This window comes from Mesoplodon mirus, assembly GCF_964341445.2.
Source record: "Mesoplodon mirus genome assembly, chromosome: 8".
Lineage (NCBI taxonomy): Eukaryota > Metazoa > Chordata > Mammalia > Artiodactyla > Ziphiidae > Mesoplodon > Mesoplodon mirus.
The window spans coordinates 76,012,422-76,029,779 of NC_138984.1; the positions used below are offsets into that span (position 1 = coordinate 76,012,422).

A 17,358-nucleotide genomic window follows, 5' to 3' on the forward strand; every position below is an offset into this window, starting at 1 on the left:
TTCCTACTTTGTAGGCCCTTGGGCTTTGTCTAGCTCTTCACCCCAGAGTCAAGCAGCAATCCAGAATCAAAATACCAAGGGATCTATGGTCTGAGTCATGCTCTAAAGCATAGACTGGTTCCATTTTTGCCCTCCTTTCAGGGTAGGATTCTTAACCTGTGCTCTACAGGCTGAGTCTCAGTAAAAATCTGAGGTTAATGGGAATGTGCCATCATCAGATTCTCAAGGTTTGAGGTTCCCCTAAGAGTTACGAACCATTGTTGGACAAGGACTTGGTGAAAATAAGAGAAGTGATGGTATTGGACAATGTTTTCTTTGTCTTTTGATATCCTTCTTGTTACCAGTCTCAAGAGCTGTTTGCTTGATTCCGTGCTAGAGAAGAGAAGGAAAGCTTGTGAGGCTATAGTAATCTAGTCAGTGATGAGCTAGGGATGAAAAGCCCTACTCCTTGGAAAGCCGGGGACTGCTTTATGAAAATTGGGGGTGGGCTAGGAGGAAAGGGAACAAGAGATTAGCAGTGAGGCCAACACAGGCAAAGAAAAAAGTAAGCGGGGAGCTAGTCTCAGGAGTGAGAAGCGAGGACGTCTCCCAGGGCCTTAACTCAGCGAGAAGCTCCTGAACCCACAACTCCCAGCTTCGCAAATCCCTGACCCACGTGACTCCACAAGCCACACCTCCCATCTCTTCTTGAAACCCGGTCCCCAGTCCTAGAAGCTCAAAGCCCCTTCTGAGGGACTAAGGGAACTCGTCTTCCCACTGCCCCTCAGGTGAGTTAGGGAAAATTCCTCACTCCCCTAAAGATGGGTTCCCTGAATTCCAACTCTGAATACTCACCCCCCTCCTCCAAGAAACACTGTCCCCGTGTGATGATTTGGTTCTATGGCAGGACCAGTACAGAACAAGTGTATGTGAATTATAAACTGGGTTACATTCACAAGCTCTTATGGGTTGGCTGGGGACCCTATCATTAAAGATAACAATTTATATATGAAATATACTAGATGAGTTTCAAGTTCTAAATAATTGATAAGTGAACTTTCTGGAACAAAACCTGTTGGAAACACAATTCGCTTGTAAGATAAGGTATACCCAATCACAGAACAAATCACATAGAGCTCTAAAAAATATCATTTGCCCAGCTATAGAATTTCAGCTATAGAAGTTTCTCTCCTAGCCAGTTCTTTCTGTGTTGTTGTTAATAAAGGTATGCAAATAATCATGTAGAATAAAACCTAAGAACTGAGATTAGGATTTTTTTTTTAAGGCTTCCATTTTTAAAGCAATGCAATTAATCAAAGCTGTGCTCTGTAGGAAGCAGAGAGGGTTTGGGGAGTATTTCAGTTAATGACCTGAAAATAAAAACTGGCAAATTTTTCTTTCTGTAAATGTCTGCATTCGTCAAAAACCTGTTTGGTGATGAATCCAAGTTATTGTTGAGAAGACAAGGGTAAAGTTGGTGGTATTACAAATTTCTGATGTGATTTACTTTTCCTTGTAACCAAATATTTTATCTGAGACTTTATTTCAAACTGCAAAAATATTTCATTGCTATTCTACAGGTGAGGAAGGGTTTAAGCGGTTTTCCAACACAAACATACTCCCAATTATAAGTCTCAAAATCATCATGTTTAGAAAGTGTTAAACAGGGGAAATAGCATAGTGTCATTTGAGGGGCTTAAGTATAATAGAAATGTAAGTTTATAATCTAAAATTCTTTTTCGGCAACTTTGATTCCCCGCCCCAAGAAACTCAAGTTCAGAAAAAGCACAGAGTTCCATGATGTATCCATCTAATTCTGCCCATTCTTATTAGTAAATTTTTCAACTTATAAAAAACAAAACTAGTATCATGTAAAGAAGGCCCACCCACGTGCACAGCTGGGAAGATGATGCATTTTTCCTTCAAGATCAGTAAAAATTATTTATCATATCAATGAAATGATCTTGTTTTCTTGCACGAAAACCTTCCCTGAAATTGCTCTTTTTCTGGACCCAGCAGCCCAGTAGCACTTGTTGTTCAATGGGTAGCCAGAGGGATAGGTTCTGTGTCTCACACTGAGGCCAGAGGATAATACTCCTGAAGGACTTAGCTCCATTGCAGAGTAAACAGCTTATTTTAAAAGAATTAAAGCTAGATAATGACCAAATAAAGAGAATAAAAAGCTATAACCATGAAAGATCAGGAATAATAAAAAAATCTGTTATTTTCTGAAGAAATGCTAGCTCACAATAGACACATTATCAAGATGTAGATTGCAGGCACACAAAGATGTAATTAGCAACATAACAAAACTCCAAAGAAGGCTAATAAATTAGGAGAAATAAACATCACTTCAAATGGTTTAAACAATAAATGTAATACTTCTATATAACCACAATGTCATCATTTAAGGATTATATTCTCGGCCTGTCACAACCCTAATAGGTGGGTTTAATAGCACATTTATAAGCATAAAACTGGAAAAATAATAATGTAAAATAAGGTAATTGTATATGAAACTTTGAGGAGAAGGAGTTAACATAAAGTACAAAAAGGTGATATTCTTTAAAGTTCTAAGTAGACATAAAAGGATTATAGAGCAGAAAATATACAAAACAATGGTGATTATCATTTCAAGAAATTTTCATTCATTAATCTAAAGCCCAATTCTTTCTAAAATTCCCAGGTTTACTGGAACTTTTATTAGCACTTTACTTTTTCTCACAATACACATGGCACTGTTTTTAATCCCACATATAGATCTGAGTGCCTTCCTGTCACTCAGACCCTTGGTTGGTATGCTGCCTTCCTGGGTATACTGTTTTGTAAATATTCTTTGCTTATGTCTTGAATTGTGTCTATTCTGTCTTCCCTGGCAGCTGGAGAGCAGGGACCAGATATTACACTCCCTGACCTTTCCTAATATCAAGTGCAGAGAATGGTGCTCTGGGGTCACTAAGGAAATACGATTGCTTAGTTAGTATTTTAGCCCTTCATGAGCCTCAGCAATTTCCCACAAACAACCAGATTAAAATTTAGCCTAATTCCAGAATACAGATGTTACAGCCATTGTAGGCAATCATCCACCAGACATTGATTTTGTGTGTTTACAGTAGCAGATTTATAAGTAAGTTAGCTGTTGATATAAGCATCTAATCTCTCTTTTAGAATCTAGGTTTTCATATCTGTCATCCAGAAGACCGTTCTCCATCCTCTAAAATGGTAAATGCATCCGTTTAAGAATTAGCTAAAAGACAATGTATGGAGAATGACAATGTTTAGTTTTAGACAGAACATTTTCTCCTCTAGGAGGTCTAGATGTTGATTTTTGCCCCCTTTTTCTCTCTCACCATCTCTGACACACTTATTTTCCAATGTTTGTTTGAAAATTTTAAATATTCATATAATTATGTTAAGGAGACTAGATGCATTCAGCAAAAATAAGGAATTCAAATATGTGAGATACACGTTTAGCTTGTTGGCTTGGCTGTCACCATTCTCTTTACACTTTTCCCCACATTTCTACCTGATTAAGAAATTATTTGGTTTCTGTCTTCAAATTTGTGTGCATGCTCAAATTTGCATGTGTGTTTGACACACACAATCTAAGAAGACATTTTTCTGTGTACCATCTGACCAAACTCCCAGTGGTAAATGTCTGTATCATCCAAGTGCTGCTTCTCCCGAGGAACAGCCGAGTTCCACCAGGTTTTACTACTTACTCGTTAAAATGATACAGCAGAGAAACCAGAACATTTACATTCATTCCACATAAAATCCCCAAGCCCAAAGTTCAATTTTGAATATATGGTTTAATTTTGTACCAAATATTATGGCACTGCATTTAAATCACTGACATATCATTACTACACTTTCTTTAAAATAAGCAATGTTACATTGAATAAAACACTTCCACTTAAGAACAACTGGATAAGTTCCTGCTTATTCCTATAATACCCAATGAATGAGATAAAAAGCTAGGTGGCTGAATGTCATATTTAGGGTTACACAACACTCAGTAACAGAGATAATTATAATTCTGAACACCTTAATGCTAGTTTATGTTTTGGTTGTTAACCATTAAATGAATAAATGTTTTTACCACATCTGAAATACTCTGAAAAATAAGGAATTTCTTGAAAATTAAGCAGAAAAAAGTTTGAATCCTGTTGGTGGGGGCCAGTAATAAGAGGCAAAGACAGGCTGAGTCACCAATTCATCATGTAACATTTCCCTCTTTGATATATACTATGAGTTTTTTTTTCTGGCACCATATTCTTTAATAAAGTCTGCCAAAAAAAAGGCACTTTTGATTCCATAAATTAAGCACGGATCAATTGATATGTGATTCATCTTAGGGATCTTACTCACTTCATAATGTTTGAAGTTTTCATTATAGGAACAAAATAAATTAACATTCAAATCAAACTATATTGAGATTTCATCAGAAAATCAGGCTAAGTTATTATATTTGTAGATTTTGGTCTATAATTTTTTTCTGGTCTAAAAAAATTTTGCGTGTACTTATTCAGAATAATAATAGTCACTAACAAGCATTTATTTAGCACCTACAGTTCTGCAAATCAAGCAAGGAAATAGGGAGGGCTGATAGCCTTTTAAGAGAGACTTAGTGTGGGATAAGGACACCATGCTTGGGGAAAATAAACTTTAGGGAACTGAGCATCCAATAAAAAACAAACTAGACAAGAAATTCTTCATCTTTAAAAAGAATGAACAACATTTAGGTGTCCATATCATTTTTACCTCCATTCTAGATCTTCCTCACATGATTTTTAGTGGTTAAGCAGACATAGGGAAAAAAAAGAATTTTATTTCCTGGCAACTCCCTCTTTAGTAAAAAGAAAAGGGAAAAAGGTCCCTTTGTCTTTAGTGTAAAGACCTACGACTTATTAAAATTTCAGTACTCATTAAGTAAGCTGGGGTAATTTAAAAGTTCCAAAAAACCATTAAGCAAAATACAAAGTCTGAGAAATATGTCAGTAAAGCTTAAAAAAATGTTTTTCATGAAAGTGTATTACATGGAAATTGCCCATATTTGAATTTAAATTCGAAGCCAAGATTGCCAAAAATGTAAGGTATATCTAGTTATACTGATACTAAATGACTGAATACTTTCCTACTTCTCTTCACTTATCTTTCCCTGTTCCGTTCTAGGAGCATAAGATTTGTCTCCCGACATATAAAAAAATAATATGTATTATGGAAATTCAAAAGAAATGGCTATCCGAGGGGAAGGGTGCTACAATATTTCATCATAATGCATCTTGATTTTAGCATTTCCATGACCTTGAGCCTTCCAACACCACTTCCAGATAGCCACAATATCCCGCTCACTTAAGGAAATAAGGTGTATTCATCATGTAAAATATTGTATTACTGTATTGATGCATTTAAGCAAACTTTATTCATCTCACAAACGTACTTACTTCTCAAGACACAGAGCAACCCAAGTTTTAATACCATGCCACTGTACCTCCAATTCACCTTAATATACTCAGTAGTTCCACGTATCAAATCATGATCCCTCACTCCTGGAGAAACAGATTGATACAATATTCATTTGACTATGACTAAGGAAAAGTTAAGGAATTCAACAAAATGTTAATGTACCCAAAAATTCAATTCAGAAAAGCTGCTTTTTTTCTAGTAGCTTCATTAATAGAATACCAAATTATATTACTCATTATTTTTCAGATTTTGAAGCCAGGTTCAGGTATGTTCTTTGGCATACACTTATACAAAAATAGCTTTAAAGCAAACATTTGTTTTAGAAACAAACATTTCTCTAGTGTAGAACATTTCTTTAGTACACAAAACAATATAACTATGAATAAAGACACAAATGTGTCAAACTGCTTGTAGCTGGTATGAAATATTAGCTAACCATGTAAAGAACATTTTGTACTTCCCTTTCTTCAGAAGAACTAGAATTAGTATTTCGATTTCCATAAATATTTGCATACACATATTGGCAGTAAAGTACATCATGGTATCTTTGAAACAAACAGAATTCAAGGATTGCCTTGCAATAAGTGAAAATGTCTACACACAAAATGTTAATTAAAATATGTTACATTTCCAGAATTTTTCCTGTGTATCTGAAAAGTAGATACCAAATTTAATTTTTAGTAATATGGCATAAGTCACTTAATAATTTAGAAAATCCTTTAGAACAATACGTGCTTATATTTATGAAGCTACATCAACCTATATCTTAGAATGAATGTGTCAGGTGATAAAGAGAACCCTGCTGTGATAAGACCATCCTTAACGGAGAAATACAAAAAACTCAACAAGTGTGTAAAATCAGGTTACTTGCAATCTCTGTTACTCTATGCTAAGGCATTATGAAAATTTCGCAATCTCCTTCATTTCCACCCATGTCCTGCCTTTCTATAACATCCTCAACTTTAGTTTATGTTTAATGCAGCTGTATTACTTTTTCTAATAATTATCTTTTTCTGTCAAAGCACAAAGCATACCAATATGGTCACACACCGTAATCCAGCTCCACAGGCTTTTTTGGTTGTTGACTGTTAGTGGAATGCAGAAGTAACTAATATATTTTTATAGAGAAAAATTACTAAATTTTTCTGAAACAGACTCTGGATGATTAACATACGAAGAATGATTTGACATATGTTAACTTTTTACGGTATGGCAACAAAACTCATTTTCAAGTGCCATTTTCATTGGTATCTATTCCTTCTCATGAAAAGAAATCCCATCCGTTTATTCTTTTTCAATTCAAAACACATCCATCTCTTGATCACAAGTTTAAGTCAAATATCACTTGGTAAACGATCGTGCCATCCCTCAGTTTTTGATATAGCTTCCACACAGAAGTTTCAAAACAACTCTGTCTAGCAAACACATCACTGTACTTTAAACAGTGATGTTTTCTATCCCATATTTCAGGAAGGTTAAAATACACACACACAGAGGCAAGGATCATCACTGTAGACAACAGATTCTACGTCAGTTTATTAACTCTTTAGGTAGATTAGGTAACACTTGTTTTTAAACTAACTACAAATCAAATCAGGTCTCTATTTTTTTTAATGACTCACAATACCATGTGAGCAAGAGATAGATGAGATACGGGAGACAAAAAGGGCTATGTGTTCTGAACTATGCTACCTAAAATCTGCATCTAGTCGCTTTACATTTTAGGAGATGCCTCTTCCTGAGATAATCAAGATATTTTACAACAGGGAATTTAGATTTAATTATCAAACTTTAATACCAAGTTATATAGGTCAAGTGAGTATGTGTGTCTTTCTCCGGAAACAAAGAGATTCAGAATAATAGGATTTCAGATTTCATAGTAGAAACAGCAAAATAGTTTTGAGAATGTCATTTACCGTAACACAAATCAATATTAAATGCTTTATGCAGGAAGCACACTTTCAGAAAATGGGCCCTAAAGCTTTCTGGGATCCGACCCTAATTACTAGAGCAGGCTCTTGCCGTTTGTCTCTCTCTTCAATTATTTACGGGGCAAAAAGCGCCAAATGGCATTGCATTAGCTATATTAAATGCTATGTACTTGGTTTCTAACTTACTAATGGTACATAAAAATTACTAAGGTGAATATGCCTGTAGAAACATGGCCTTTTTTTCTTTTTCACCTGAGTGTATGTTATTTATTATTCATACAGTTAAGTGTTGAATAGGCTGTCCTTTAGGTACCCAATGCTGCATAATTTAAACAAGTGCATTAAACATATATGATATCTAAAAGGTAGAGCATTGATTACACTTCAGAATTTCTTTGAACAACTTATATTTACAGTGTAGCTCACCAAAACACGGGTACCTCCCTCCACTCCCTGAAAGCAAATACAGCAGCGACCACACAAGAATGAATGATGGGTATCCCTGCTGGTACCATCTTGCCGCTTTGTGGCGACCCAAAGTAAAATGAAAATGGGGAGGGGGGTGAAAATGAGGCCCTTGAGGGCTAAGAAATTTCAGGTCTCTATGCTAACAAGTGTCCTTTTCACATGGACACATACAAAACTATGATGTAGGTACATAACATGGACCACACACACTTGTAAGAAAGAAAAGCTTATCAAGGTTGAATCAGAGATTCTCTGCACCAGGCCAGACATGCCCTCTGCCAGCAAGCAGGGCATGATTACAACCTCCCAAAGAAAGTTCAGAGGCTGCATCTTTTGTGATCTGGAAGGGCACCAGGAGTCAAGATAAGAGGTGCTAATTGTTGAAGAAGACTGGTGCATCCAACTTTTGCCCTCCCAAACTGGGAAAAAGCTTCCAAAGCAGTGAAACCCTCACTCTTCATGGACCCAATATTTTTTTTCCTGAGTTTAGGAGGCATCAAATTCTTATTGTCAAAATAAGGTAGGCCCACTAACAACGTACCCAGGGTCCCTGGAAAGCCAGTCGCAATGTGTATGACTACATGTCATCCGCTGTGTTACCTAAGCGTGTTCCAAGGCCGTTTTTGAGAAAGCACCACTGGAAATCGATCTGTGGTAAACATATAAGGTAGTATGTCTCTAAACTAAATACTAAGTCACTTCTTTCTCTGCATCGAAATCTGCCCATTGTCCCTCCTTTGCAGAAGCTACAGGGAAGATTAAAAGGGACATCAATGAACGCTGAGTGAACTTTGGCCACTTTTCTACCCAAAACAACAGCGTAAAAGTAGAAATCAGTAACCAGGTGAAGTGCCACACCGCACAAAGATCAAGGCGAGGGGCGGGCGCGCAGGGCCGGAGGCGGGGAGGAAAAAGTCCCGTCCCCCGCCTCGAGCCCCAGTTGTCTCGCGCGCGGGAGGCTGAGGGGCGTCCCCGGGGGGCGGGAGGCTCCGCGCCACTCCGAGGGAAGCCGAGAGTTACTGCTCGCCGGGCGAGGCCCAGGAGAAGGGCTCGAAGATCCGCGCCGCCAGCGGGTCCTGCCGCGGGCCCCAGGCGTCGGCGGCCGAGCAGCCAAGGCTCGGAGAGGGGCGCCGCTCGGCCCGCGACCCTCCCCGCTTCCCGGGCCAGGAAGGGGCCGGCGGCTCTTTCCTGTCTAGTCTCTCCCCCCGCGGCTTTCTGTAACCCGATCCCCGCACTCCGCTCCGCGGGCAGCCGCCGCCCCGCGCGCCGCCGGGCTTCGCCCAGGCCAGCGCTATAGTTAGCAACCTTCCATCAACTCCACCGGGGGCGGCGGGGGCTCGCCGCGTGCCCCTCCCGGACCAGAGCCGCGCGCGCCCCCGGCGCCCCCCGCCCCCGGCGCCTCTTTACCTTCGCTTGAAGATACTGGGGGTAGTAGTAGGTGGCGTACTGAGGGTACATCTGCTGTTTCCACACTTTGCCCATGAAGCTGGAAGGGAGCCTGCCGTGCAGGGTCGCGGGTACTTTGGGGTTTCCAAGTCTCGGTCTCTCCTGCCTCTCCCTTTCCGGCGGCGGCTGCTGCCGCTGCTCCACCTCTCAGCCCGGACCAGACGTCCTCCTCCTCCTCCTCCTCCTCCTCCTCCTCCCTCTCCTCCTCCTCCTTCTTCTGCTCCCAGACAGAGAGAAAGACACTGCAGAGCGCAGAGGGCACCCCGGACAGGGCGCTCGCAAGGAGTTGCCTCCCGGAGCCCGAGTGCTCCGGGGCTGCCAAGGGCCGGCGCGCTGGCCGCGCTCCGCTGCGGCGAGCAGGCTCAGCGGGGCCGGGAGGTGATCAATACAAGTGGAAAGTGCTGCTGCTGCGGCGGCGGCGGCGGCTGCGCTCGGTGCCAGGCGGCATCTGGGGTGGGTGCGCCCGATTGGGAGAGGGGAGAGGGGCTGGCGTGCCGAGGCCGTGGGGGAAGGGCGGGCGGGGGCGGGGCTTGGGCGCAGCGGAGCCGGGACCGGCTGGAGGTGAGGGCTGAGTTTTAACCACTCCTCACCTCCCAGGCTTGACGGGCAGAAGCCTTGGGAGCCCGAATCGCTTTGTGTTGGGGGTGGAGGGTGGGGGTAGATTGGGGGGTACCCAGCTTAAGAACTGCAGAGTGGACACCTTCTTTGGGGGGACGCACTTAAGAACTGCGGAGTGGACACCTTGTTTGCTTTCATGAGTTTTTATCTCCTTAAGCGGGAGGGGAGGTAAGGGGGAAAGAGGAGGAAATCTGATTCATCTCTCACTTCCCTCCCCCCGCCCCCCCCCCGCCGAATGATTTTTTTTTTTCACAAGAGAAGGAAAATTATTTAGTGCCCAACCACAAGACTGGAGTGGGGACACCTGGGTTCGGTTCCCCCCAGGCCACAACACTAATTTTCTAGGTGACCTTGGGAGGGTTAGTGTCCTTCGGATTGGTGAGTTTGGTGAGATATGAGAGGTGAAATCATGCCTTCTGCACAAGAGGAGGCAAAGCACTCAAACACATACACACACACACACACACACACGCTTCTCACAACAAACAGACGGATCTTTCTAAGGGGGAGATGTCGCAAAGAGGCAGACTTATTATTAGAGGACACAATATAGACATCAGCTTTTCTCTGCCTCTTTCTAATGCTGCCAGACAGTCTGACAACTCCCACTCAGGAACAAGGAAACTCCCTGAGTTTGGAATATTTTAAGGCCATTTTGAAAGTCACGCTGGCATACTGTTGCAGTGTGCTTCAGTGACATATTAAAATCAATCTCTCCCTTTCTGCCTCTCTCCATCTCCTAATTGTCACAGCTGCAGACAGCCCCAGACAGCAGTGGTTCAGTTCACTACATAACTGGATATAATTTAATGGAGTTAATTGGTCCCCGAAGCTGCCTGTAGAAGACTTTTATATTGTAGCTCAACAAGAGATAGTACCAAAAATGTACAAATAGGATAAGTAAGAAAGCACCTTCAAATTGGAGTTGTTGTGCATCTAATAAAATGTAATTAAAAATTAATTTGTTATTAAATAGACCTTGATTACTCTGTTTTGTCATTTTGGTTTTCTGAGAGTCTGTTTTCATAATAGCACAAAGGTAAATCAAACTGAAATGGAATGCATGATTTTGTCAAACAGTTACATTTTTATTTGATTACATTTCAAAAGATTTAGTAAGATACTTTAAAATAATGCAATAGTGAAATGAAACCTTTATCATCTTTATATGATTTAGACAAATTTCTAGGTTATACAATTTGAAAAAACAAATGTAAGTTCCTATGAGAATATTTTGGACATGCCAGGAGGCAAATCACGTTCTTTTTAAAAAATTAACAGTTAACCCATGTGAAATCCTATAGCTGAGCTTCTGCTGTATGGTGGGCCCTGTTGAGGTTAATGTCAATCTGAAGGTCGGGGTGGTCCATTGCCTAGCTAGGGGATCTAAAAATAATTCTTTATACTGTTTCAGTGTGGGACTCTTGAATGCATTTGATAAGAGAACCATGTGAACTAACCTGTGTTATAAGAACCTAGGAGGACTAGGAATGGTTTACAGGAGTGACGGAAGGAAGAGAACAAGTTAAGAACAATCTCAGGAGTTCTAGGCCTGAGTTGATAAAAGAAATTACCAAACTCAGACTGTTCTACTTTTTTCTGGATGATGAAAATTCAGTCTGTTTTACAGAGCCCAGAAGCACACCCACAATTATGTAGACACTTGATTTATGACTGCGGTGGTACTGCAGAGCAGTGGAGAAAGCATGAGCTTTTCACTAAATGATTCTGGGTCAATTGGCTATCCATATGGAAAAAATGAAATTGGAGCCCTGCTTCACAAAAGGGGAAGAAAGAATTTCAAATGAATCAAAGACCTAGATGTAAAAAAACAAAACTATAAAGCTGTTAGGAGATAATATAGGAAATATCTTGATAGCATTGAAGTAGGGAAAGATTTCTTTAATAAGGTGACCAAGAGTACAAGATTGATCAATTTGACTCTATTAAAATTCAGAACACTGATTCATCAAAGGATTCTATAAAGAAAGTGAAAAAGCAAGCCACAAAATAGTTACTTGTAATCCATATAACTACAAAAGGCTAACAGAATATATAAAGAACTCCCTGAAATCAATTTTAAAAAGAAAAACAACATGTTAAAACATGAGTAAAAGATTAAACATGTGTATTTCAGAGAGGAGGAAACACAAATGTCCCTATAACACATGAAGAGATACTCATACTCATTAGTAATAAAGGAAATGTAAATTAAAATAATAATAAGATACCATTTCACACTCACCAGATTGGCAAAAGTTAAGAACTCTGAAAATATTAAGAGTAGGTGAAGATGTAGAAAAGGGGAAAATCTCAAAAACACTGCTTACTGGAGGAAATGTAAATTGGTACATTCACCACCCTAGAAAACAGTTTGATATTCCCCAATTTATTTGCATGAATGCTATGGCACCGTAATTGTCGGCATCTACCTCAGAGAATTCCGTCTATCTGTGTACCAAGAGAAATGTACAGGAGTGTTCATAATATACAGAAAATAACTTAAATGTCTACCAAGTGTAGAATGGGTAAAAAGGCTGTGGTATATGCCTACAATGGAACATTTTACAGCAGTGAAAATGAATAAACTATAGGTAAAAGCAGCAACATGGATCATTTCAAACTTGATGTTGCAAGAAGCAAGTCAACATAAAGAATGATTCCATTTGCATGAAGTTGAAAAACAGAAAAAAAATCTTAACAGTATGTTGTGTAAGAATAGTTACATGAGTAATGGTTTTAAAACTATAAGAAAAACAAAGGGTTATAACATAAAATTCGGAATAGTGGTTTATTTCTGAGGGAGAAGAAGAGTGAGATGTTCACGGAGGGTTGGAAGGGGGCTTGTGGAGATGGTAATGTTCCATGTTTTGCACTGGGTTGTGGATATATAAAAATATATTTCAATACTTTTCTTTAAATGGTTCCAAGACTCTTTTGTATGTTTGCTGTATTTCATGCTAAAACATTTTAAAAACAAAACTCAGCTTTTAATTTTATTCATGATCATTTTCAAACATATACCAAAGCAGAGAGAATAATGATTTCCTCTGTTCCTAATACCCAGCTCCAAAATTTATCAACATTTTGTCATCCTTGTTTCTCTCTCCCTCACTCTCTCTCTCTCTCTCACACACACACAAACACACATTTTAATTTTTCTGGAGTGTTTTAAAGCAAATCCCAAACATTGTATCATTTCACCTGCAACACTTTTGATATCTACCTCTAACAAGGAAGAACTTTTTAAAACACAATATCATGATCACCTCTAACAAAGTTGACGACAATTTGTTAAGATCAATACCCAGTTCTTGTTCATTTTTCTCCAATTATCTAAAAATCGCTTTTTGTAGTTCATTTGTTTAAATCAGGATGAAACGATGTCCACATGTTAAATTTGCTTGAGATATTTCTTAAGCCTCTTTTAATATATAAACGTTCACCCCCACTCACTTTCTAAATTGATGTTTATTTGTTAAAGAAATCAAGTCATTTGTCCTATAGAATTTCCCACATGGCTGACTGCAACCTCGTGGTGTCATTTAAAGTTGATGGTTAGTTCTAGAAGTTTATTACATGCTGGTTCACTGTTTTTGTCAAAGAACACTTCATAGATGGTGCTGGACACACATAGGTGATGTGATTGATGTCCATCGCATCACATCAAGAGAGAAACATAATATACGGTTGTCTCATTTTAGTGATGTTAAGATTGATCAGAAGTTCAGGTAGTATCAGTTTGATTTATCCCCTAAAAATTTCCATGGTTTTAAATAGTCACTCATAACTTACCTCAATCCATTATTTCATTAGGGGTTACAAAATTGTGGTTTTCATAGCTTCTTCATTCCTTCTTTACTTATTAGTTGGAAATTGTCTATGGAGAAGAATTTTTCTCTCTTCAGTTCTTTGGTTAACTTGAAATACAATTAGCACAGGAAGAGCAGGATAAATTTCCCCCTATTTACCAAGTTTCAGAATAATGAGTTGATGCCATAGGAAACTCCAAAGCTAACCAGCTTTAAGTAACAACATCCTGAACTTGTGAATTTTACATGTTTGATTTGTTCCAATCCACCACAATCATTATTCTTGTTGATGCTCAAACTGTCCCATCTTCAGCTAACGAGGAACCCTTCAAATTGTCTCTTGTGGCTTTTTTTTTTTTTTACCAGACCCCAAGAGTCTTTGATAGATTTTTTTGCTTTCTAGCATAGTAAGATGGTCCTGGGTCCTTGTACAGCTCATGCCCTCACCTGGATTAGCTATTTTTCTAAGAAACCCACATCAGCTTGCTCTTAAAATTTTTTTCAATAACAAATTCCTTAAAATGTGTTTTTTATCCTCATTACATGTGGGAGAAGGAGCTCATGAAATATTCTTAATGAAATTTGTGCCAAGATGACCCTTAGGAAAGCATGAGCCATTGGTGTTTTCCCCAAGAGAAGTTATACCTTTATAGCTTCACCAACATTTAAGAAATATCCTCTATGTGCAGGACATTGGAGATATAGTTGGCTTGGTGTTTGCCTGCATAGAGTGTACAGTCTAGTGAGAGAGACAAAGATAAAACAATAATAAATTATGATAAACTCTATGAAGAACGCAACATGCTAATGGGAGGAGAGTAACTTTGTGGGAGCTGGATAGGAATTTTAAGTAGTCAGGGAAAACCACTTCGAGGAGACATGATAATGAGAGTGGGTCATCCATAAGAACATTGGATGAGGTGAAAGGTGAGGGGTTGTGTCTCTGTAGGAGCAACCCCAAGTTAAAGACTTTGAGGCGCACATTGTCCCATCGAAGATCTCCAATCTGGTTTCACTTATAACTAAAGGTAAACTTTTTCTATCAGTACAGTTAATCAGAAGTGGACCAAACAAATTAGCATTGATGAATGCCTTTGTTCTAATGCCATCTATCTGAGAGTATTGAAATAATTGAAGGATAAAATTAGAAATTTTGCTATGAAAAGCCCTTGTGCTAGAGCATCAGTGAATGGGATTTAGATTCATCAGAAAGACTTCATGCAGAACTTGGAGAATTTACTTCCACACTAGGTAAGTAGGTGATGTCTGTAATACATTTATTAAACACTTAAAACAGAATGGCCACATACATAGCTTTAGCAAGGTGAAAGTGTGCCTGACATATATGTTAGAGTTCTTAGACGGTTAAGAAATAATAGTGTAGATAAAAGGGAACCATTGGTTATAATGTACAATGAAGTTTGGTCATGAGTAGGGAATTGTTTACAGTCTTCAGGGAAGGTATGTATACATCACTGATGTTTCTCAGGTATTGATCCTCAAACCTTATTTTGTAGAGACCTGTCTTAAGAAACTAAAATCTTGTTACCTTTATAAGTTGCAATATACTTTAACATTTTTTCCATCAAGGTGAAACACAAATTTAAAAATTCTCAGAACGTGTCCCTTATCCTCCACCAGAGTTTGAGAAGTGCTGTTTAGTTCACTTTTTTTTTTAAAAATCACAGCTCAAAACTCCCTTTCTGACTGGACCTTCTCATTTTTCCATATTGATTTCTCTCCTTGTGACTTGTAGTTCTTTCCTCTCCTTCATACCTGCTCCTCCTAACCTTCACCAAATTGTTGTACAACTCCAGCTAGCTTTGGGTTTTTCTGATCCATCTGCCTGGAGCACATTTTACCTTTCTTCACTTGGTCTACTCTTATCCTTTCCTTAAGCCAGCTCCGTCATGGCTTCCTTCAACCACCAGGTTGGACTGAATGCCTCTCCCATGGCACCCAGTCTGAACCTCCCTCCGAACACCAATTATCCAATTTACATGCAAATTTACTGGAGGCATCCTCCAGAACTCGAGGGGAGAAATGTTCTTTAAATGCTCAAAGGTCCCTTCCAATTTAGAAATTCAGTGATTTTGTGATTTACAAGAGTGACAGTGTAACAACCACTTACACACCCCTTCCTTGCCCCAGTGTATTTTAGATCAGTAAAAGGAGCCCATGTATTCAACCAGTAGGTACTAAACTTCAGAAAAAATTCCTTCCAGAAGTGAAATAGACAAAAAGTATACATGAATTAAAACGTGTATTTGATAAATATATTAATGAGGGCTAAAATTGGGCACAGCTGAGGAACTCAGTTACAGTGAATATTTAATAGTGTTGATGGTGGTGGACTACTAGTCCTAAATTTAGCAAGTCATGCACAGAGTTGGATGCTGCTATCTATCTAAGAATACGGTGCAACTAAGGAGTCAGCTGACCGTCAAGGCCATACATTCCCCCAGTCAGCCGTGTTGGGGATGGGTGTTCTATAAATAAGGTTTCACCTCTTTATCACCATAGCCCAGAGACTCATCTCCACAAAAAGGTGAATGAAATAATTTATAACTAATTAATTCATCAGGTAAGCATTTAGTGAGCACCATCAGTGTGCAATGGTCTGGCACCTAGAGGCAAGTCAAGACATAGACCCCGCTCTTGAAGAATCAAGGTTCCATGACTTGCACTCCTTAGCTGGTCCTATGAATGTGTTTGTAAACAGGCTGCTGATAAGTATTATTACAACCTTTGATCATATTAAAGCCCCAAATAATTAAAAATGTTCAAAAGTTCAGGGAGTAAGCCAGCTGAATGTGAAGGGGAAAAAATTCTTTCACTTTATGGTCTGTTTTCTTTCATAATAGGCCTGCAGTCCTCAAGCTGCTATTGGTTAGAAATTTGGATTTTGTGGAGGCCAATATTTCCTAAAGATAGATTTTAATTTTTGTGCCTTGCTTGTTTTTAAAATGCTTTTGATAAAAATCATTTAATGACATGATTTTTCTAAAATGTTTTACAAAGTCAAACAAAATCATGTTATTAAGCATGTGTCAACTAAGGGTTTTCTTTTCAACTGCATTTTCACTTTTTAAAAAGCCTGACCCTTGCAGCAAGATGTTTAGATGCCTGTATGAGGTAGGCTGTGATTTCATGATTTCATAATCAGAAGAGGTCAAGAAAAGGTGCCTGTGCTCCTAATACTTTAAGGCTCTTTTTTAATTGAGGATGTTTCCAGTGTGTTCACCAATAAGAGAACTTCTAAAGAGATATCAGAAGAGTGAGAGGAGAGAATTTTTGCCTTTCCCTAATTGCCCCTTCCTTCCTTCCTTTCTTTCTTTTTCTTTCTTCCTTTCTTTCTTCCTTTCTTCTTTTCTTCTATCCTTCCTTCCTTCCTTCCTTTCTTTCTTTCTTTTTCTCTTTCTTTCTTTCAAAACCCCCAACTTTAAAGATAACTATTTAGTTGTTTCAATTCTTCAGTGTTTGAGATTTTTTTTAAAAAAAGCATTTTAAATGAGATGGTACAATGTCCTAAAAGCTAAGATTTAACCAAACAGTGTGTATATATATTATATATGTATATACATATATGTCTGTACATACATAAACTCTTCAATGCAGTACTGAAATGAAAAACT

The 17,358-nt window shown here is 38.8% G+C and overlaps 1 protein-coding gene across 7 annotated transcripts in view; it reads right to left on the reverse strand.

The window, feature by feature from the left end:
- The window catches only part of RBMS1 (RNA binding motif single stranded interacting protein 1), a 211,904-nt gene extending 202,133 nt beyond the window's left edge, over window positions 1-9,771 (reverse strand). For 3 of the 7 annotated variants that reach the window (XM_082629969.1, XM_082629972.1, XM_082629966.1), the window contains exon 1: window positions 9,255-9,768. In XM_082629969.1, coding sequence (XP_082486095.1) covers window positions 9,255-9,329 — 75 coding nt within the window. In that variant the 5' untranslated portion in view covers window positions 9,330-9,768. Of the gene's footprint in view, window positions 1-9,254 lie in introns of all 7 variants that reach the window. The other 4 variants (XM_082629975.1, XM_082629974.1, XM_082629973.1 and 1 more) reach the window with 3 other exon arrangements.
- Window positions 9,772-17,358: the final 7,587 nt, after the last annotated feature.